At 32.7% G+C, this 23,751-nt stretch overlaps 2 protein-coding genes across 4 annotated transcripts in view; one reads left to right on the top strand and one right to left on the bottom strand.

Annotated features, from left to right (window-relative positions):
* The window catches only part of LOC143072909 (tetratricopeptide repeat protein 38-like), a 19,428-nt gene extending 5,459 nt beyond the window's left edge, over positions 1-13,969 (bottom strand). Inside the window, exons 1-6 of the mRNA XM_076248072.1 lie at positions 13,815-13,969; positions 10,170-10,247; positions 4,927-5,008; positions 3,966-4,137; positions 714-887; positions 132-207 (exon numbers count right to left, since the gene is read on the bottom strand). Of these exons, the coding sequence (XP_076104187.1) occupies positions 132-207; positions 714-887; positions 3,966-4,137; positions 4,927-5,008; positions 10,170-10,247; positions 13,815-13,841 (609 nt within the window). The 5' untranslated portion in view covers positions 13,842-13,969. The remainder of the gene's footprint in view (positions 1-131; positions 208-713; positions 888-3,965; positions 4,138-4,926; positions 5,009-10,169; positions 10,248-13,814) is intronic.
* On the top strand, positions 13,680-23,751 carry LOC143072910 (putative E3 ubiquitin-protein ligase DTX3). 3 transcript variants are annotated; one of them, XM_076248076.1, is made up of 4 exons: positions 13,680-13,780; positions 20,144-20,521; positions 20,892-21,109; positions 23,322-23,751. In XM_076248076.1, exons 2-4 carry the CDS (start codon positions 20,156-20,158, stop codon positions 23,428-23,430), a joined length of 693 nt encoding a protein of 230 aa, XP_076104191.1. In that variant the 5' UTR covers positions 13,680-13,780; positions 20,144-20,155; the 3' UTR covers positions 23,431-23,751. The 3 variants fall into 3 exon arrangements, with proteins under 3 accessions (XP_076104191.1, XP_076104189.1, XP_076104190.1); XM_076248074.1 differs by lacking the exon at positions 13,680-13,780 and adding an exon at positions 16,871-17,008; XM_076248075.1 differs by lacking the exon at positions 13,680-13,780 and adding an exon at positions 16,902-16,990.

Raw genomic sequence — 23,751 nt, 5'->3', positions numbered from 1 at the left:
ACGACTTCAAAATGTTCATACCAACTCGTAAATAAAACAGTTGAAAAAAATAAAGCTGGACCCAAACAAAAGTATCTTTATATTTCAATATCTCTTTTGACTGAAAAGCGGAATATACAAGATTGTTTTACCTGCTTTGCTGTTTTCTCGGCAAGATCATAGAAGTTGTTTTCTTCCAAACAAAATGCCTGCCAGCTCAGAATTATGCTACAATACAAACACAAGGAAAATAAATGTAGAAAATGATTAGGCCATTTACTTACTTTCAACTGATTGAATGTACGCTTCAATGTGTATATTTTAAATAATTTAACTCTTTTTAGTATTCGCCTATATTTAGATTTTTTTGTTCAAACTTTTCGATGTGCTTGGTTACAACAATTAAGTTTATCATTTTACAGACGAATAAACGAAAGGAAAGACATAATGCCCTATACTGGTATTAATGTTATTCATTCTCCCTGTCCAATTTAGAATCTGTAATAATATTATATTAAAGTATTCTAAAAATATTATAAGTTTATTGTTGAAAACTGACCCCATTTATCCTTTACGGTTAAACTGTATATAATCCAGATATTGGTCAGTTAAAAATTTCACAATACTATCAACGTTTTAGTTCGATCAAGCGGTGTGTTCAACACGAGAAAATAAAGTAGATTCGAAGGACAGTGTAACATCGAATATGGTGACTTAAAATAAAACTGTTTTACCTATAACCAGGTGTGTCTTTTTTGTAACTTGGAAGTACTCTTGTAGTTATGTCCTTGTTTTCTTTAGGCATCCCTAGGTTAAGCAACGAAAGGAAAGCTTGTCTAGATGCCAGGAGATCCGTTGGATAGTCAACCAAAATATCCTCCCACAGTTTAACAGCAGCGTAACGTTTTCTTATGAACAAATATAAAACCGTGTTTAATAACATGCATCATTCAAAAGCGCCCGTGAAAAACTGTACCAATTTCAAATGATCATTTCAACAATAAATGTCTCTTCAATGATTCTGGAGTAAAACATAATTGAAAATCCAAAATTTAATACAAACATCAATGAACTGATAAAATCCCCCAAAAGGATCGAAGGTGTAAGGAATCAGAACTATATGTGAAGGAGATTCATTCCTTAATTTAAAATGATTTCCAAAATTTTATAAAGGCAAACAATCCGTTGTCCGTACTTTTAAACCAGAACCGAAGTATATGATACTGCTGAGTTGTCTGGTAATACCATCTTAGCTGATAGTCTAGCAGCAGAGGTAGCAACCAAGTGGTAGTAATAATGCTATAACGGTAATTATTTCGCTGCAACAGATTCGCATTTCAACAAAATCATTGTCTCTACATTAACTCGACGCCAAAATAATTGAAAATCCAAACCTAATATAAAAGGAAGAATATTACAGAAAACATAAATACATTTCAAATACTGGAAATATTCCTTGTTGGAAAATAAAACAGAAAGATCAAGAAAGAAACACTCGGAGCGTCAGCCACTGTTTTGATGGGGTTCGTGTTGCACAGTATTTAGTTTTCCATGTGAAGTGATGGAGATGTGTTTATCTTTTCGAAAGGGTTTCGTTTATGTCATAATTGTGAATAATTAAGTTATGAGGTCTCTTTTCTACTTATGCGCCACAGGCACTCGTCTCAGAAAAAACATTCTGAGACGAGTGCCTGTGTTATGCGCGTTGATGTCTTTTGCCTCTTTTTTTTCTTCGATTGTGCTAGGCAAAGTTTTTTTTCATTCAAAAAATGAAACAAGACAGTATTCAATGTACGAAAAACATGTGTGGATATCACAGAATTACAGATCAATTGACTAATAACACATCTATTTAGCCAGTACATAAAATACAAACGGATAGAGTCTACATCGACGAAATGAAAAGTTTTAATCGTGGGTTGATGGATGCTTAACTTCATGCGGCAACTAAATCGATGTGTATTTTGAACAAGAAAAATGAAACAATGTGATGATGCAGAATATTTAAAACTATGACAATCTTGACTTATACTGGGAAAAAAACTAAAGGTTTTAGATCTTTGTAAACGTTAACAAAGTATGAATACATGAGAGGAGTATTCACATACACACAAAATATGTATGCGCTGTATTACAATTTGAACACTGCTTTTCACAAGCTGGTCTATAGACAATGACTTCATGTTTGGGAATCACAACAGCAAAACCAATGAAATGCAACGGTTCATTAGTTTACAATATATAGAATATCCATTTTAAGTAATCTTGATGGTTACAGTATTGCTAAAATAAAAAGAAAAAGAATATGAAAAAAATGTACACCACAGGCTATTATTGAGAATCCCATCATAGTTTTCCACAGATTCACCTGCAAGTCACCTGTCCATTTAAACTTTTGTAAGTCCTATTGTCCCATCTAACAAATACAACAGCTATTGTTCTCTGTTTAGTTTATTCAATGGGACCTTTAAATTTCTTGCAAGAGAAATCTATCACTCACTGATTAATTTACCTGAACAAAAAATTGAACTGTCAATGATGGAAATACATGTACAAATAAGTAATTATGAAACTGCATGTGATGTTGTATTTATTCAATCAATAACACATTTTCAATTTGTTTGATATAAACACTGATTTAAAAATTAAAAGTTGATTTCTGATCAAATTTCAACATTTTACCTATTAAAATTTGCTTTTTTTTAGTCTGTTTATAAGTAAAAATTTGAAATGATAATGTTTAAATAAAGGTCTTCATAAATGTATTCTTTATAACTGAACAAACACAAAAAACATGCAAATTCTTTAAAACATAAATGCATGCAGTAGTTACAAAAAAATCTGAAATAAACTTTTTATAATTAAATCAGTGCTTATATTGAACAGATTGAAAATATATTATTGATATTGAATAAATACTGTATCACATGCAGTTTATGTGAGTTTATACATGTGTTTCATTGAACAAAGAAGATATTTTTTTGGTCAGGCAAATTAATCAATGAGTGATAGATTTCTCTTGGAAGAAATTTAAAGGTCCCATCAAATAAACTATACAGAGAACAATACCTGTTGTATTTGTTCAATGGGACAGTAGAACTTACAAAAGTTTAAATGGACAAGTAACTTGCAGGTGAATCTATGGAAAACTATGATAGGGTTCGCAATAATTGCATAGACCCGAAGCACTTTTCTAGACTTGCCTTCATCTGAAACGCACAAAGCTGAATATTTGAACCATGGGGGGGGGGGGGGGGGGGGGGGGGGGGGGGTAACTTCCTATTATTGGGTATACGGGGATGTGCCAAAAATATGGGTAATAATTTTGCGAGATTTTATATAAAAATGACCCTCCTTTTTAATGACATCCTATATTAAAATGCATTTTATTTGATAACTGTATATCGATTTGGGGTATGATCTACATATCATATATAAAATATGCTATTGAGAATGTCAATTCATATATAAAAACTTAAAGGGGTAGCTGGTATATTTATGAATTATGAGTGATGATGAGTTATTGTTTATGCATGGGTCATATTTTAAATATTGTATATAAGTATAGGTCGTTCTTTCTTAAATATTTATATAACTATAGGTACTGAATTTCAGTGAATGTTATATTAAAATGGGTACGTTTTTTGAGGCAAAAATGGCACACCCCTACCAAAAAAATATCGAAGTTACACCCCCCCTCGTGATTTGAACAACAAGGATGTATAAGAACCGAAACAGTTGAAGAACTATATGTTTAAAAAGGACCTTAAAAATAGCCAAATCCATTTAAGGTTAGCTTAAGTTTTAAAGTTTTAAGTTTCTTTATAAATTCAAAATAAACGGATAGTTTAAGAAAGGTAATCTAAAGATAGTACCAACTACTAAGCTGATGATATCCTCTGGGACTGATAGACCACATGTAGAGGGATCGACAAAGGGCTGTAAAAAAGGAAACTGACTTATTATTTTAACTTTTGTTTACTTACCCTTGAGCACACACATTTAAAGCATTAACGTGCTTTCTCTCTCTGTCTGTTATTTGTGATTCCTGTACTAATGCATTGAGTGCGTCCATTTTTGTTTTCAGGTCTGTATTCAAGTGTAAAGGTTTCTCTGGTCCTCCCAAACAAAGATTGTTTGCAAACACATGGCCCATTACTAATATCAAAAGTAATAAATGTACTATCTTTAACCAATTTAATTCTTATTCATAAGTTTATTATTATTATATTTTTTTGTGTGTTTTATTGTTTCTCTTCTTTAGTCATCAGAATCTGTTGCTATGCATGCGGACTTCAAAAGTGCATCATTTAACAATTGGACTTGAATCATATTTATCCCCTATCAGTGTCTTTCGAAATTTGAAAATATCCAATTTATGATTAATATAAATGATAAACCCTACGATATCAAGTCGCCGATTTGATACCATATCATGGTCTGCAACCTTTGCTTTTTTCCTCCTTTTTCCTCTCTGTGTTCTTCATTAACTTAAGAATTGAATGCTCCTTTTTGTAACTTCATTGGGGTGTAAAAGCGTTGACCGAAGTACATTTTGTATGAAGCGCAGAAAAACTTCTAAAAATGTGCGCACGGTCAACGCTTTTACAACCCTATGAAGTTACAAAAAGAAGCATTCAATAATTATAATTACATTTTTTAGCTAGGATCATGAAAACACGAATTTTATCATTTTTTTTTATTTAATTCACCTGTGCACTTTAATGTGGGACCTCGTGCTATCACGAATGATAAGTTTTATTGTATTGTGTAATGCAATTGCTTAAGGAATAACACGTGATGTGCAGTTAGTCAATCAGAATATCGTATTATAATGAAACAACGTCCCTACAACTAATGTAATTATTCTGCTATAATGACACAATATACGTATGATTAGCAAAAAACGTGAAGGCAGTATACTTGTCACTATACCATTCAGCTTACCAAATTTTGGATCTGCCCCTATCATTTTCTTCGTACACTCTTCTAGGCCTCCCACGGATGGTTCATCGTACATACCACTTGCCTGAGGATAATTTTAAACATTTTGACGATAACAAACGTTCTTCAAATAAAACAGGAACATAAATATTAATGTCGTTGATTATATACAAGATCATCAACTTGAGATGCAATCACGTTTTTGTATGCCCCTTTAAATATTTGTTAACAAACTGTTTGTTTGAAATATCACCAAAGAAACTACGTATTAAATTTAGAATGCCATTTCTAAACTGTAATACACACAAAAACGACCACGTTTTGATTCTTAATTTTGAGAGACTTAATTAAAAAAGAAACAATTATACGCAATGTTATCTTGTTATTTTTCAAATAAAGGAAAATTGGGAATGTGTCAAAGCGACACCAACCCGGCCATATAGCAGACAACAGCCGAAGGCCACCAAAGGGTCTTCAATGTAGCGAGAAACTCCCGCACCCGGATGCGTCCTTCAGCTGGTCACTTTAAAATATGTATACTAGTTCAGTGATAATGGACGTCATACTAAACTCCGAATTATACACAAGAAACTAAAAATAAAAATAATAGAAGACTAATAAAGGCCAGAGGCTCCTGACTTGGGACAGGCGCAAAATTGCGGCGGGGTTAACTGTGACATGTTTATGAGATCTAGTAGTATACCGCTGTTCGAAATTCATAAATCGATAGAGAAAAAAAACAAATCCGGGTTACAAACTAAAACAGAAGGAAACACATCAAATATAAGAGGAGAACAACGACACAACAGAAACACTAAAATGCAACACACACAGAAACGAACTATAAGATAACAACTGCCATTTTCCTGACTTGGTACGGGACATTTTAAGAAAAAGGTTGGGTTGAACCTGGTTTTTCGGCTAGCCAAACCTCGCGCTTTAATGGCAATGTTAACTATAACACTAAAATAACAATATAACATGACAGGACTACAGTACAAATAAATATATACAAGAACATTCAGCACAGAGAAATACACAAATAAACATTACAATAAGACATTTTGACATGCTAATCGTTATCAAAGGTACCAGGCTTATCATCTAATACACCATACGTGCGTTTAACCTACATAAGACTCATCAGTGACGCTCAGATCAAAATAGTAAAGAAAACCAAACAAGTATAAAGTAAACAACAATGGAAATAATGTATACTATTGTCGTCCATGTTCTTTATCATTGAACCGATGACAAACAAAAGTAAAATATAACAATAATAAACAGTATTATACCAAGTGTATAATGATTGTAGTTAAAAATTTGTAAGGGTTCCGTGGAACCCAGTGTCTCGCCTACTCTTTCTGTTCATCGCAAGCTCAACAAAAATGAGGAAACAAATCAATAAAATATTCCTGTTGATACTATCTTTTGATTGTAAGAAGCTTCTGTCCAAGTTTGGTAAAAATCCAGGATAGTTTATGTAATAAATGTTTAAAAAAAATAACTGCACACTGAATGTAATGTTAACTAGAAGAAAACAAAATTTCCTTCTAGATACTAGCTTTTGATCATAAACAAGCTTCTTTCCAAGTTTGGTACAAATCCAAAATAGTATAAGAAAGTTATGAAAATTTTAAAAAGTTAAACCACAGAGTGAATGTGTTGTTTCGCAGCAAATCTAAGTCACTTTAAAAGTAAAATACAAAAAAATAGATTTATTTTTTTACAAAATTTCCTTCTAGATACTAGCTTTTGATCATAAACAAGCTTCTGTCCAAGTTTGGTAGAAATCCAAAATAGTATAAGAAAGTTATTAAAATTTAAAAAGTTTAACCACAGAGTGAATGTATTGTTTCCTGGCAGAAAATCTAAGTTCATTTAAAAGTAAAATACAGAAAAATGGATTTTTTTTTTACAAAATTTACTTCTGGATACTATCTTATGATCATAAACAATCTTCTGTCCAAGTTTGGTATCAACCCAGGATAGTTTAAGAAAGTCATTAAAATTTTAAAAACTTTAACCACAGAGTGAATGTATTGTTTCCTGGCAGAAAATCTAAGTCCATTTAAAAGTAAAATACAGAAAAATGGATTTTTTTTTTACAAAATTTACTTCATGATACTATCTTTTGATCATAAACAAGCTTCTGTCCAAGTTTGGTAGAAATCCAGGATCGTTTGAGAAAGTTATTCAAATTTCAAAAACTTTAACCACAGAGTGAATATTTGTGGACGCCGCCGACGACGACGGAATGTAGGATCGCTTAGTCTCGCTTTTTCGACTAAAGTCGAAGGCTCGACAAAAATCAATTTTTACAGAGGATGACCTTGAGGTCACTCCGATGTATTGTTATCGCTTAAATTTCCGTCATTCATAAATTCTAGTCAAATTAGTTTTGGGTTTTCAACACCAGTGAAAAAAGTGCATTTTCATACCTGCGATTTCTGTTCTCCGGTTGTACGATGTTTCAACAAAATATGGAATCATTTCAGTTGTTGATTCAGTGGTGAAAATTTGACTGAATTATATCTTAATAAATACGATTTTATATGTTTAATTGGTGTTTCAGAAAGAGATCAGGTGCTCTTGTTCATTCATAAAATTATCGTTCATTCATAAATTTATCGTAAAATAAAAATCACTACACAGGTTATACGTGTATAGTGTGTGATAACATTGTGTGATGGAATTCGACGTTTGATGTACCACTGTTCACTCCAGTGCAATTTATGACAATACCACTGCATCAATCAGAATTATTTTTTTTGCAGTGTTTTAAGAAATGATTTTGCTTTGTTGTCGCGTATTATTTGTGAAACATTCAATGTTTTAAAAAGGCGAATTTTCTTTATAAAGTCAATGATTATGTTGACTTTTGAAGGCCAAACTTTCTACAGCCTTAAATACGCTAATGAAAGATCCAAAAACTATACCAATACATAACGACATGTTTATGAAATTATAACAAATCTATTAGTTAACAAATTTTTACTCGTTATTGCAAAATAATGAACTTAATATATCGGACATTTTCTCCCTACCCAGTTTACCCCTATACATTTTTATGATGTGGACTGGTCATTGTTGTTGAATCGTAGGCAATTTGATTGGATTAAGTTGTTATTAGTTTACCTTCAAACTTGTTTATGCTTTTCATACATGACTATTGATTAATTAGAACGTGCATGAATGTGTACGGTAACTAAAATGACCTTCAAACTGGACACTGGACGAGTCAATATTATGTTTTATCAATGAAAGTTAAGGTATGAAAGGTAAGAATTGCCACTTATTCGATTTTCACAAATTTTCGGAATATACAGTTGAAAGGTTATTTTTTAAAAGCCTAATGTGAAGAGTTAAGAGAAAGTTTACAAATAATACGTTTTGTTCCATTAAACAAGTCATTTTCGTAAGAGAAATACCGAAATATATTTTACGCACGACTACGGCAGGTAAAATTATTATTTATCATAATATAAAAACCATTTTTCAGTCTCATTGGAATATGTTGATTACAATTAATCCCAAACTTAAGAAGTAAGTAACTAAAGTCAAAATATGTCCGATCTGCCTATTTCTGCACATCAAAAGTCAATACGATCGTTTTAAAGTCAATTTCGTCTACCTCACAAAATCTTGTTAGGCACTATAGTGTAAATGACCACCTGTAATCTAAAAATAGCGGTCTCACTAATAACGACAAGAAGAACTTTTAGCGACAAGAAACGTCAAGAACGGACAAGAAAAATAAATTAAGCGACAAGAAGACTATTTAGCGACATGAAAACTTCTCGTACCGCATGAGGATGACACATATTAAATGAACAATTATGTGTGGGACTTAGTTTTAAGAAATGACGTCAAAGTAACACTGAAATATATATTTATTTTTTACATGTTTATGACTTGTAAGTTATTTTATTTCTGTCCCATTTTTCAACATTAGCGTCTCGAAAGGTGAAATGTTTTAACTGAATGGTTAATTTAAATTAATTATGAAAATTGTTAAAATTAAATAAATAAAAGTAATTATTGCCCAGTTACAAACACTACCAGGGGATAATCCATAATTACCCCCAACTTTAGCCTGGTAAACAATTTGTTGTCTCCTTGTGAAATATAAAACATATTAAAATGATTTCCTGCTTAAGTCTTTTATTGATATAAAGTCAAAACCTTCTTGCTTTTCACTAGACAACCATGTCCTGTCAGGTTTAATTCTTATATTTGTAGATGAAAAATAAAAGTGTCCCAAAACATTAACATGGCAGCAATTGCTTTTACAGCCTTTAAGGCTTTGATTTTTTTTACAGAAGAGTGTCCACCATGCACTTGCACTGCACTATAATAATAGTAGAATAGAATTATCATATATACAAATAGATGAAAATGATATTTATCGGTAGTCCAACTGTCTATATCAATCTGCTCAGCTCTTAATAAAACTCCATATCACGGCTTTGTGACGTCAAATACGTTGACCTGGCCTTAATAACTTTGACCCGGACATATCAGCGACGTCATAATGTTTGAACCGACGTTGATAAGTTTGACCCGAACTTATCAAGTCAACTTCCGGTTGCTGGTGAAACTAAGACAATACTTCCAAAAGACGCAAATGCAGCCCGATAAATCGATTATCAGGTTATCGGCATATTAATATTGTAAAATATCAGCTGCTCGACATAATATGAAGGCTTTTTGATCTCGTTCGCTGCGCTTACTCGACAAAAAGCTTAATATTATGTCTCGTAGCTGATATTTTACGATATCAACATGCAGACAACCTGATAATCGGTACATACATGCAATCGTAATATTAATAATATATATAACAACAAACCAGTGTATTCTCTACGACTATTATTATACAAGTATAATAGTCCAAGGTATATTCTTGCACTACAATATAATAGTTATTACGGTGAGGTTGATTTTCCTGTCATTTATTCATCATCCAAGCACGAACTTGTATCAGAAAAAAATATCTCTGTAAATTAACCCAAGTTTCAGGTATAGAGATGTGATCTGTTTCTGTGACATGTGCTTTTGACCATCCACAAGAACCTGCGGTCATCCGATGTTCAGTACTTCAGTACTTTGATTCTTATATGTTTTACATTCAAATTGTAGTTGTCAGAAATTGGATAATAACATTTATCTTATGCTATCTGTACAAAAAATAAAATAAATAAAAAAGAACAATGTTCTTTTTATGTCCTGAAGGAACTTCATACCTGGGTGACGGAGGCATCGTATAGTTTGCATGCTTCATTGCTGGTTGTCGACAAAGGAAGTCCAGCGTCAATCCAAGCCTATAAAATAATAATTTCTATTGAAACGTTCATTTTGATTGGTAAATGCTACAAATTTTAAGACATCTATTCAGCATTTGATGGTATGAAATTGTGCACACTTGCCAGTGTGTGATCTGGTATTTTTTCTTTCAACAGAGCTGCATAAGAATGGAGATAACAGTACATGTATATCATTATTGATTTGATACCAAAAACTGTGTATGTACCAAGTTCACTCAGTTTCAACTAATAAATCTCCAATTGAGTCCAGTAACTTATCGTATGCAAAACTATCCTATCTCCTTTTTGTATCCATCAAACAATACAACACATTTTGTATATAACGCAAAATAGTGCTTAATACAAAAGATGTGCGTACCATCAACGATTTTACAATCATATAAAATTACAAAAAGAAGCATTCAGTTCTAGAAATTCGATTTAAAGCTAAAACCGTGAAATTACAAGTGGAACTCCGTAAACATTGTCTTATCCTCTGATGATACTTGTTGATACTTTGACATTATATGATAATACCTTGCCATTATATGAATCGATGATACTTTGTCATTGTATGATGATACTTTGTCATTGTATGATGATACTTTGTCATTTTGTTGATACTTTGTCATTGTGTTTATATTTTGTCATTGTATGATGATACTTTTTCATTACATGATGATACTTTATATAGATTTAGGAAGATGTGGTGTGAGTGCCAAGGAGACAACTGTCCATCTAAGTCACAATTTATTAAAGTAAACTATTATAGGTCAAGTTATGGTCTTCAACACGGAGCCTTAGATCACATCGAACAGCAAGCTATAAAGGCCCCCCCCCCCCCAAATTACAAGTGTAAAACCATTAAAACGGGAAAACCAACGGTCTAATTTATATAAAAAAAAGAGAAACACTGAAGAACCACATAAACAAACGACAATTACTGAACATCAGATTCCTACTAAGTACAGGTTCAAGCAAATGCAGCGGGATTAAACGTTTTAATAGTACCAAACCTTCTCCCCTATCTGAAACAATAGTGTAACATCACAACATGGAAATACTGTCATCATATGATAATACTTTGTCATTACCCGGTATATGATGGTAATTTGTCATTGTATGATAATACTTTGTTATTGTGTTGATACTTTGTTATTGTGTTGATACTTTGTCATTGTATTGATACTTTGTCATTATATGATGATACTTTGTCATTATATGATGATACTTTGTCATTGTATTGATACTTTGTCATTGTATGATGATACTTTGTCATTACATGATGAATCTTTGTCATTGTGTTGTTACTTTGTCAATGTGATGATACTTTGTCATTACATGATGAATCTTTGTCATTGTGTTGATACGTTGTCATTATTGATCATGATGATGAAGCCTTGTCATTGTAAGCTGATAGTTAGTAATTATATACTGATAGCTAGTCATTATATGATAGTTCTTTATGTAATGGTAAATTTTATTTATATGATTAATTTTAAATATATAGTGGATTGGGAAACAAGTTATTACAACTTATATAAATCCCTTTCCACTTTGCAGGTGCGAGTGCTGCCTTGTAGCGGCATTAGCCTGCTCTTTTTCTAAATCTACAAGGGTGTCTTTCATGAGCAAGAGATATGGCTCTCTCTTAACATGGGTCAGCTTTTTATCGTCCCCTTCCGACGGACTATCATTGTTTCTCAAGGCCATACTCGCAAATGATGTCAAGGGCAATCCGAAAATTCAGTCTCTGAAATTTTCTCCCAATACGGAGATTGAAGCAGGAACCTTTATATGATTTATGACCTCCATTTAACAGCTAATGTCCGGAAAACAATGATGGCAGATATGACATGTGTTATAATGTGTTTATTCATGGAAATATGAATATGCAGAATGTATTACCGATACTCAATTTTCAGTATGCCTATAAACATTTTGAAAGGAAAAATTAATTTACGGCCGACATTTTCTGTATGTTGTCGACGTATGAACTTGAATACATCACCGCTATTCATTATGAAACTCAGAATCGAGTGCTTGAAGTATGGAACATCTAAACGAAACAGAATATAGGTTTACATGCAGTGATCACCCTTCTATGTCTCACATACCAAAAATCAATATTGGAGAACTTTAAAATTGAAAACGGGTTTAGACTTCGACATTAATTACAATAAAATTAAGAGGGGAAATGAGAAATGTTTCAAAGGGACAAGAACTCGACCAAGGGGCAGAAAACAGCCGAAGGCCACAATAGGTCTTCAACACAGAGAGAAACTCACGCACCCGGAGGTTCAAAACTGTTAAAGATATCGGACAGTATGGTCTATCTAAGAATGGCGCAGTTTGCATTGAGCAAACGAACTTTTTCACAAATAATCAGTGATTGATTCAAAAGTGTCTGTTTGGTTTGTTTTCCCAATTAGGGGTGATTTAGAGCTTGGCATATTGTAGTCATTGTATTATGTGTATGTGTTTTATATGTGTTGTTAGCATGATGACACATTGACGTTATAATTTAGTCCACATCAGTCTCTTGTTTAACAACATTGCGATCATGGGGTGATGTGGTATATGGTTGTCAAGCAGACAACTAATCACTAAAGATTAAAGGACAAGGGTTCAGCACTTTTCCTAAGTAATTATTTTCCCTGTGAATAAATTTATAAGGATATATGATATGTTGCCAATGTGGAAAATATCCAAAGACTTTCGGATATGTACTATTAATAAAGCAAATACTCTGAATACTTGTATCAAAAAGACACGTTACTAAAAATAAGTTCGAAGCCAAAACTTGCTATCTTCTGAAACTAAAGTATCATTCAGACCACCTATATAAACATGTTACAGCCGATTCCATTGAGTGTGTAGACAAACGTAATATCTTTGGTTAGCTTGCTTGCTAGCTGAACCGTGAAGTCATTGTTATGTTAGGTAAACTACCCTCCTTAAAGAGTAGACTAGTCCGACAGATAACCATTTTATCTGTCTGTAGGACTACACTAAGCAAGCTAACCAAAGATATTACCTTTACCTGCACACTCAACGGAATCGGCTGTAAACGGATTTAGTATTAGGAGTCAAAACGAAGCAGTTTGAGGAAAGCATGAACGTTGATTGCAAGTGCAATTTGAAAATATAAGTATTGCAAAATAAGACAATGAGATGAACAATCAGTCAATCAAAGAAAACTAAATGTTAGCTTAATAATTTGCCAAATGGTTTATGTTGATAACTATAGATAACAAGAATACATATACTTGTATATATACGTTTAACATATTTTAATATGTATCGATAAATAAAACCGATTTTTAAAGATACGGATATGAAAATGCTAATTATAACTCTTGAGTGTATTCAATAAATGAACAATACATGATACATAGATCTTATCTTGATCTTTAGTGTGTGTGTATGGCCGTATAGTGTGCACATTATCATGCATTTTACTTCCTGTTTATGACAGATGCTCGATGCATGGTGAACTTTGAGATGAGTGGAACGGTTTAAAAGAAGTGATTTTTAAGCATTACAATAAGGTTTTTTCAAAATAATAAGTATAAACAGCTTTACCTTGCAATCTCTCCAATTTGTTCTCATGTCGCTTTTATCTGTTTATGTAAACAAATCAAGCTTAAGTATGGTGGTCCGTAAGGTCTATATATTATAAACAATATTCATTTGCATAAGCACATCTAGGCATGATCAAATCATAGATGCATTTACATCAATGATCAAATACAAACAATGAAAAAGACATTTCGACAATAGGATTAATTTCTAGGCTTATATATATTTTTCTTATATATGTATTCTAATGTATATAAGAATTAAAAAAAAAATATATATGTCAATGACTACAACAAGTGTCAATATAATACTTCCATGTTACAACTAAGGAGATTATATGATCTCATATAACCTCCTTGCTACAACTAACAATTTATTTTTAAAGAAGCATTATCTGTCAATTAATGATCACCGATTTGACTCAAATTCTCGTATTTGATTTGTTATATACATACTAAAACATATTTCAAATTTACACAAAGCCTAAAATAACCAGTAAAAAATACATGTAGTCGATGATATTATGTATCATCATTTCGTGTGTAATTCAGTCTAGACGCCTTCTAATTAACCATCGGGATGACCTCCGAATAATGCCGACAGTCATTTTACCAGATATAAATATTAATATGAATATGAACAGATAGGGAGAATGTGCAATTTGATTTTTCTAGGTCTTGTTGATTCCAAATTATAGAGTAAAAGATATGTTTATCATCGTTTTTAGCTTCAACCCCGATAATTCCGTTACCATTCTACACTGTGTTAAAAGGGTGGTTTTATTATGAACCGAATTCCTCGACCAATTGGTTCTCTCATTTTCAATGGTGACATTGTTTCCCTGTTAATAGTTGTCTAGTGCATTCGTAGCCCATATCTAACTAAGTGATTAAATTGAAGGTAATTTGAATATGGATTCATCGTTGAAGAAAACGAATTATTGACTAGCAGGTCAATAATGTATCAGCGATGTTTTTGCGCTAATTTTGACAAATTTGACCCAAACTGACTGTATACAGCAAACCATTATTTTACTGAAAATTTCGCCGTTTTATTGATATTGAAACAAAAAGAATCGTGTTTTGAATTTTTGTCTAAATCGTAAATGGGTGATGTATATTTACAAAAAATGTACTTTAAAAACGTATCTACAAAAAAATGTACTTTAAAATGTTTAACAATTTTTCTTTGTGAGATAAAGTTGAGAATAGAAATGGGAAATATGTTAAAGAGACAACAACCCAACCTAAGAAAAGATAACAACCGAACTGAGGCCAACAATGGGTTTTCAAAGCAGCGAGGCCGAAATCCCACACCCGGAGGTGGGCCTCCGGCTCTTAAATAAAAAAGTGCACGTGTACTAGTTCAGTGAAAATGGGCGACATACTTAACTTCAAAACATATAATGTTCTAAAATAAAAAAAAAATAAAAACTTACAAGACTAACAAAGGCCAGATGCTCCTGACTTAGGACAAGCGCAAAATGCGGTGGGGTCAAACAGTTGGTTTTTTTTTTCGATTTCAACCCTCTCCCTATACCTCTAGCCAATATAGAATGAAGAAACATACAGAGGCTATTATCATTATTTTGAGGATATAAAGTAATCGCCAGCTATCATTTTATTTAATAAAGGAAGCGAACGTTGTAGGTTTAAACATATTTTGTTTTCAAAAGTAGCAAAAGGGATTGGACACAAGTTATAACAACATTAGAGACGTCCTCTCCTCTTAAGTCAAACATTTTTGCTTCGTTTGTAAACACTCCATGTTGTTTTATCCTATTTTAAGAAAGGGAAAATACCTGGAATTTCTATAAATTGAACGTGCATTGCTTTGAAAATTAACTTTTATATGTCATTTGAAACAACCCACGAGGGTAGCTTTAAAACCGTCTTGAATTTTGAAAGTATAATGAAGTGTGGGACATGTCTCCGTGGCTTTGTAGTGTCCGCTATTAAGCAAAACCGTTCCCGTTTTGAGACAAAGCTGTACTTAACTTGCAGTTTTAAAATATATCAAATTTCTTTCAAAAGATTTGTTTTTTTTTTACAAATTTCAAAATTCAAGACGGTTTTAAAGCTACCCTCTTGGGTTGTTTCAAATGACATATACAAATTAAGTTAATTTTCAAAGCAATAGTCAGAATGGCTAGTCGCTTGATTCAACTGACATTTGTTCTTCTCTTCTTGCGGCGACGTCCTGATTATTTATGTAAATATTACCTCCAAGTTCCTCTATCTTTCATAATAGTTTTAGAGTATTAGACAATAAACGGATTATACCAATTGCGTGTTTTCCTTTGTTGTCACGAACACCCGGCACCAACTCCCCAAGAAACCGTGACAAGAAAAGTGGACTGTCAGACACCGTGCAAAAAAAAAAAAGAAAATGCCACAGATTAACTGAATTAAGAGTTATCTGCTGAAATATCATTATTTGTCGATTTAGATTAATAATTACCAGTAAAATTATTTTCAGCCGCGAAAAAAAAAACAATATCGGGACCATATATATTCCATCTTATTTTAGACTACAAGGGACACAGTGAATTATTGGCTTTGTTAGATGGCATTTAATGTAACATTTTCATCATATTTGTCTTGTAGGCGTTTTAGTTCTGCTTGTATGTCATATGTGGGTCTCATTGGGGTCTAAGCGTGACGCGGGATTGCCGATATTTTGTAAGCGTGACACGTGAAAGTCAAATTATTGTGGCGTGAAAACGGGAAATGAGGTCTTGCGGGACCCGGGAAATGACAAAAAAATGAGAATTGCTTACGTACATAGTGTAAGCGGGATACGGGAAATCCGGGATCGGAACCCCCCAATGAGACCCCCTCATATCAACTGTTACTTAACGTCCAGTGGCAAGTATGTCATGCAGTCAGGTTCATATCAAAGGAAAAGGGATTTATAACTGATGATATGGGGGACGAAAGATAGAAAACATTGTTAAGTATTAATAATAAGGCATTCTCGCTATAAATCAAAACAGACTGAAAAGAAAAAGGAAATGTTTACCTTATGGTACCCCCTTTTGAATAACCGGAAGTTATTTTATCTGAGGCGTTCCGAACGGAATGTTTATTTTCGTTGCTGGTGGTTGTGAAATTTACCATTTTTTCTGACATTTAACTGACGAAATGTGACAGAAAGTTACAGACACATACAGAAAGAAGGCAAGATCTTTATTGCAAGTTGGTATTCTTTTTTTAATGCATATGTTTTGCATTTATTTTTAGATAAAATATGGGCGGTAGTGAAAACGAAAGTACATTTTTCTTTACATATAAATCATGTACAATAAATCTAATCGAAACTACTTTTTAACATTTGACCATGTTTGTTACTGTATATTAAGGTTCATGTGGATCCGTTGGCTAAAATGGCCTTTTTTTTCACCTCAAAATTTTCTCTGTGTACAGACAAATTTAACCTGCGCGTCTGTAAAAATTTTCAGGCATAGCATGCCCTAGATAAATAAATTTCAAATATGTTTTATGTTTTAGAAAAATAAAAACTTACCAGGATTTTGCCATGCATTTTTTTTCATTCCTCCAGAAGGTGCCAAAATAAACTAAGTTGGGAAACAGGTTTGAGAACTTCCCCACAGGTAATAATTGAAGTGAGGGTATTGATTGACATGGACATTAGATGGACAATAGATACCTGACAATAATTGGTTATTTAAACTGTGGACCATATCAAGGTAAACTCAACTGTTTGTTAATTTTATCATCTTCTGCAGAGACGAAAAAAAGTGTACGGCAAAATCCAGTTAAGTTATGAATTTTCTAAATCATACAATGCATTTGAATTCTATTTATCTAGGGCATGCTATGCCTTAAAACTTTTCCAGATGCACAGGTTTGTTGGTACTCAAGAGTAAATTTTGAGGTGAAAATACGGCCATTTTTAGCCATGGGGTCCACATGAACCTTAAAGAGTTTCTGGACCAGAAACTTCTAAAATACACTAAACAATAAGATTCCCAGATAAAAAAAAATTAAAAATTAAAATTAAGTCCATGTACAATGTATCAATGATACATGTAAGAAAAGGGGGGAGAGGGGGTTGAATTCCAAAATCTTGAGTTCATTTTTGCCTTCTCCCAGTTTTCCCAGGTCTTATTTTACAATATCCTGAAATCCCGATAAAATAACATATGCTTTTTGGGCAAAATACATTAATTAATGATTGTATACCATGTATACTGTTCAAAGCAATCGTTTAGTATATTGTAGATTCCCCCGTATTTTATAAATATAATCTAGTGAGCTTAGTTTAAATCAGATTATATATGCATTGTGACTGCAACATTCCAAAACTTAAAAGACACATAAAATAAGTAAACTTGTTTGAGATTAACAAAAGAAGGTACATACGCAAGACATTTTTATACAACCGCAAAAATATTGGTATCAAGTTGTTGTCGTTGTCGCTGTTGTCGTCAACTTCGTCCGAAGATAGATGGTTTCCTGATAATGACTTTAGTATAAGTAAATAGAAATCAGTAAACTTTTATAGGGGCCCAAAACATACATTTACAAATGTATCTAGTTTCAGGACAATGAATTGTGTATAAGTATTTCAATTACTCTGAAATTGTACCACAATGTTCATACCATTAATTAGAAGGTTGGTATTTATTTTAAGGGTTATGGGGCAAACAGTCTAGGAATAAGGGCCAAGAAGGGGCCAAAAACAAGCATTTTTGAAATTTAGGGACAATAACTTACATGTATGTTTAACTGTATGGATCTCTCTGTCATTGTACCACAAGGTTCCATGTAATGAAGGGAAGGCTTGGTGTCAGTTTAGGGTTAATATCCTTAAAAATTTAGGAATAAGGGGCAAAAAAAAGGGCCTAAAAGAAGCATTTTTCTTGTTTACAGACAATAACTTGTGTTTATGTGTATGGATCTCTCTGAAATTATACTACAAGGTTTCTTACTACAAAGGAAAAGCTGGAATTGAGTTTTGGGGTTCTTGCTCCAAGGGCATGAAGGGGGGTTTCTATAAGTCAGGGCCCAAATAAGGGTTCTTGTAGTTTTCAGTCAATAACTTGTGTTTAAGTGTATAAATCTCTCTGAAGTTATATATGGCAGTAAGGGGCAAAAAAGGGGGGAAAACAAGGGTTTTTCTGGTTAAAGGACAATTAAGAAAATTTAAAAGCAGTGTAAGGGAGGTAATCCAATTCCAATTAAAATTTAAAGAATACTGTTATATATAAGTATGTAAATGTACATGTATATGATAATACATCGTATAAGTTATCACTCTTCTTTACTCTGAAAATTGTTTTTGTGCTAGTCTTAAGCCAGGGTATAGTGTCAAGTAGTAGTGTGTATACAGTGAATTCAATGCTGTTTTTTCCCCCTGGTAATTCTTTATTTGTGTCATGCCTGTAATTTTGTCTGACATCTTTTTAAAATAAAATGCAATATCGACCCTATTTAGCTGTGGTATGGGTGACCATTTGCACTGCTGCAGTGACTGACATTACATGTATTCTGTAAATAACATTGTAGAGTGTTTGAAACTTAAGATTGTGTCACATGAAACTCAAACAGAACACTGAACACTATAATACATGCACGAACTCCTACAAAAACGAAAAGTAAACCCAGGTGCTCTGGCAGTGTAAGCTAATGCTGATTTTTTTTAAAACATGTGTCCCGATACATCAAAATCCTGAATTCCGGGACATAAAAACATGTAAATCCTGTGTCTCGATTCGACTAAATCCTGAAATCCCGATGATTATATAGCTTGTTCCCGAAATCCCTACTTTGGACAATCTTGGGAGTCCTGATAAAGGTCTGACCCTTCCCTCATGTACATGTAACTTGTCATATATATTCATAGTTTTATGTATTGAATTAGCAACATATGAGACTTAAGGATGGTCCTTACATTCTGCATTCTTAAAAACTTTTTTTTATGATTATTACCTACAAAAACAGATCAAGTTTGAATTTTTGTGGTGTCTGACACTCTTACTGTTCTAGAGTTATGCCCTTCACAAATGGAAAAAAATGACCTATAATGGTTTATTAATTATTTATTGTGACTTGGATGGAGAGTTGTCTCATTGGCACTCATACCACATCTACTTAAATCTATGTACATGATCTGTTTAAAAATACAATTATTAAAAAAGAAAAATTTTGAACATGCACAGATAAAAAAACAAATAATATCAAAGAAACTACTTATAAATATATGTATGTATCTGTACGACCTTTGTCATTTATTATCAGGAAAACCTCAACATACTTTTTGTCTTCCATCTAAGATACAATGCATAATTTTAATTTCTCTTTTTTCAGTTGTATATAATCATGGAAGAACCAGAGGCAATGGAAGTAGATGACAATACATTTAATGGTATACAGCATTCACAAAGTGCACCACAATTACAAAGAGTACTTTCAGAGGAAGAAAAACGGTGCTCTATATGTCTTGACGATTTTATAGACAAGAAAATATTAGATAAATGTACTCATCCTTTCTGTAAAGGATGTATAGAGTTACATTTCACATACAAACCAACTTGTCCTGTGTGTGGGACGGTATATGGGAAAGTTATTGGTACTCAGCCAGAAGGAACAATGACTATATCAAGTTCAAAAAGGCGATCCTTGCCTGGACATGAAGCACATGGATATATATCTGTGTCCTATGATTTTCCAGATGGCACCCAAACAGTAAGCTATCTCAGTTTAATCAATTGATAGATTATGGTATAAATGGTTGAAACATAAGATAAACATGATAAACACAAATGTGTTCAGTAAATTAAAACCATAGTACAGAGATTTTTTTCAGGGCACATTAAGTTTTTATTATGCCATTGTAAAAGTATAGACATTTACACATGTGAAATTGTATACAAAATTCTGAAACATACACTGGGCAATATCACATAAAATAAATGTAACACATGACACATGACAAAAGCTTAAGGTTATTTTGTAGAAAGAATATCTTGCATTGTAGAGCACAAAAGAAAACATCCATATACATTTGTACACTTATTTGTGTCTAAAGATACAATATTTATTTTATATATTTTAGGATGTACATCCAAAACCAGGAAAACCATATTACGGAACCAGTAGAACTGGATATCTGCCAGATTCTCCTAAAGGTAGAATAGTAACCAGGCTTTTGAAAGTTGCATATGATAGACGATTGGTCTTTACAGTTGGCAGGTCAAGAACTACTGGACAAGATGATTGTGTAACTTGGAATGATGTGCACCATAAGACTACGCTGTCAGGAGGTCCACAAAAGTAAGTTTAAATAATAAATATCATCTAGGTCAACAGTTGTTTGGAAGCATTTAGGGATTAAACATTAAATGCAATTCAAATTCTTATGTAGATATAAGAAGATGTGGTATGAGTGCAAATGAGACAACTCTCCATCCAAGTGACAATTTGTAAAAGTAAACCATAGTATGTCAAAGTACAGTCTTCAGCACAGAGCTTTGGCTCACACCAAACAGCATGCTATAAAGGGCCCCAAAAATGACAAGTATAAAAACAGGAAAACCAACAGTCTCATCAATATAATAAAATGAGAAATGAAACACTTATGAACCACATCAACAAACTATGTCACTGGTTCAATAGCTATATCTTCCAAGATTCATCTCTATGTTAGAGAGTAACAACATCCTGCAGTGTCAGAGCTGAAGAGTTTTAGATCAGATCCATGCCAATTAAATGCAATTGATTTAATTAGCGTCCGACACTTTTGAATATCAGGGTTATTATTTTCATGGTAAATTGTAAATAGAGTAATTGTCAGATCAAAACTTGAGGAGACATAATAAATTTTGCATTTTTCATTGCCATTGCATTCTTAAAGTAAAATCAATTGCTATTTACAAGATATCTTTTGATCTAGCATATTTAAATTATGACTTTTCAGATATAATTCATTTGATTAGAACAACATATTATCCTGAATATTCATGCCATACATTTGTACCTACTTTTAAAGAAATTAATAACATTGTGAAGGAAATAAAATTACCATGAGAAATTATTTATAATTTGCAATTCCTGTCCAAAATTTTTAAATAAAGCAGAGTTTGGGGGTACTGCTATTGTACAATATGTTTATTTTTAGTCCCCTATCGACGAAGTCGAAGAGGACTTTAGGTTTGCACTCTGTCCATCTGTCTGTCCGTCCATCTCATGATCTGTCAGTCCGTCAAAACAGGTTTTCAGATTTTTTTACTTCATGCATGAAGATATTGATTTGATATTTGGTGTACTGTTTTATCATGATAAGTTACAGGTAAAGTTTGATTTTCACAATTTTAGCTTTTCTCCTTGTTCAGTTAAAGCCCTTTCCCTAGAATTAAATATCTGATGAAATACTTATCAATTACAAGATTTCTGTTCAAAGGGAAATTACTCAAGACTGGATTTTTCTGACAAAAATATCGGTTATTGATTTGGGGATGTACGGCTGGCGGGTGGGCAGCAATCAAATGTTGTCCGTGCATTAACTCATGAACCTTTCAACCAAAGTTTTTAAAATTTTAATATGTTGTTACCGACAACTAAATGAAGGTCAAGTTCAATAATGGCGATTTTGACTTTTACCGTTCAGGAGTTATGGTTCTTGAAAGATTGAAAAATGGAGTTTCCAGTCGTGTCCGTGCATTTACGCATGAACTGTTTTACCTAAGCTTCCCAAATTTTAATATTTTGTTACTGATGACAAAATGGAGGTCAAGTTCAATAATGGCGATGTTGACTTTTACCGTTCAGGAGTTATGGTTCTTGAAAGATTGAAAAATGGAGTTTCTTGTCGTGTCCATGCATTTACGCATGAACTGTTCTACCCAAGCTTCCCAAATTTTAATATGTTGTTACTGATGACAAAATAGAGGTCAATTTCAATAATGACGATTTTGACTTTTACCATTCAGGAGTTATGGTTCTTGAAAGATTGAAAAATGGTGTTTCCAGTCGTGTCCGTGCATTTTCTCATGAACCATTCAACCAAAGCTTTTGAAATTTTTATATGTTGTTACTGATGGCAAATTAGAGGTCAAGTTCAATAATGTCGATTTTGACTTTTACCGTTCAGGAGTTATGTTTCTTGAAAGATTGTGAAATGGCGTTTCCATTCACGTTGTTGCATTTACTCATGAACCATTCAATCTAATATTATAAGCTTTTCAAATTTTAAGATGTTGATACTGATGACAAAATGGTTCTTGTGATATTGCCAGGACACAAATAAATATTAATAAATTCGGTTTGCTGTCGTTGTGACAGCCTCTTGTTTTTAACATGATATAGTATTAAGATAAATGACATTTTGGATTTTTTGCTTTTCTTTAGTAAATTGTTTGTAGTGGTAGGTTTGTTTTTTATTTTATGTAGTTTACACCATGACAAGTTATAGATCCATTACAATGATTTTTTAACCAGTGAGGGACTAATTGCCATGCAATTCTCACAGAATGCTTGTTATTTTCAGCTTTGGCTATCCAGACCCAACTTATTTAGATCGTGTACTGGAAGAATTGGCTGCAAAGGGTGTAACAGAGGCAGACTTACATGAGGCTCCAGAAAGTGTGATAAAATGAAGCTCTGTTTTCAGTCGTCAAATGAAAATTGTTTTAATGACCATGTCTCATGACTATATTTTTATAACAACTTGGAAAGAGAATTTTGATGCATGTGTTTGGATCATATTAAATTCAGAAGCCTCACCTCTTCCATTGAGAACCTGTTAAAATGAATGACAATGAATGCAGGAAGTTTATAGAATGTGATAAATACTGTTATTTTTGCATTGTGTTTAAAATTGTGATTGTTTCATTAATTTTTAAAAAGTTTAAAATATTATGAATTTTATTTACTGTATGACCATTTGTAAAATTAAAATTGTTTTAGCTATTTTATTA

This window comes from Mytilus galloprovincialis, chromosome 4 (assembly GCF_965363235.1).
Source record: "Mytilus galloprovincialis chromosome 4, xbMytGall1.hap1.1, whole genome shotgun sequence".
Taxonomy (NCBI): Eukaryota; Metazoa; Mollusca; class Bivalvia; order Mytilida; family Mytilidae; genus Mytilus; species Mytilus galloprovincialis.
The sequence above is the reverse complement of the archived record's forward strand: the minus strand, read 5'-3'. Positions and strand labels throughout refer to the sequence as shown.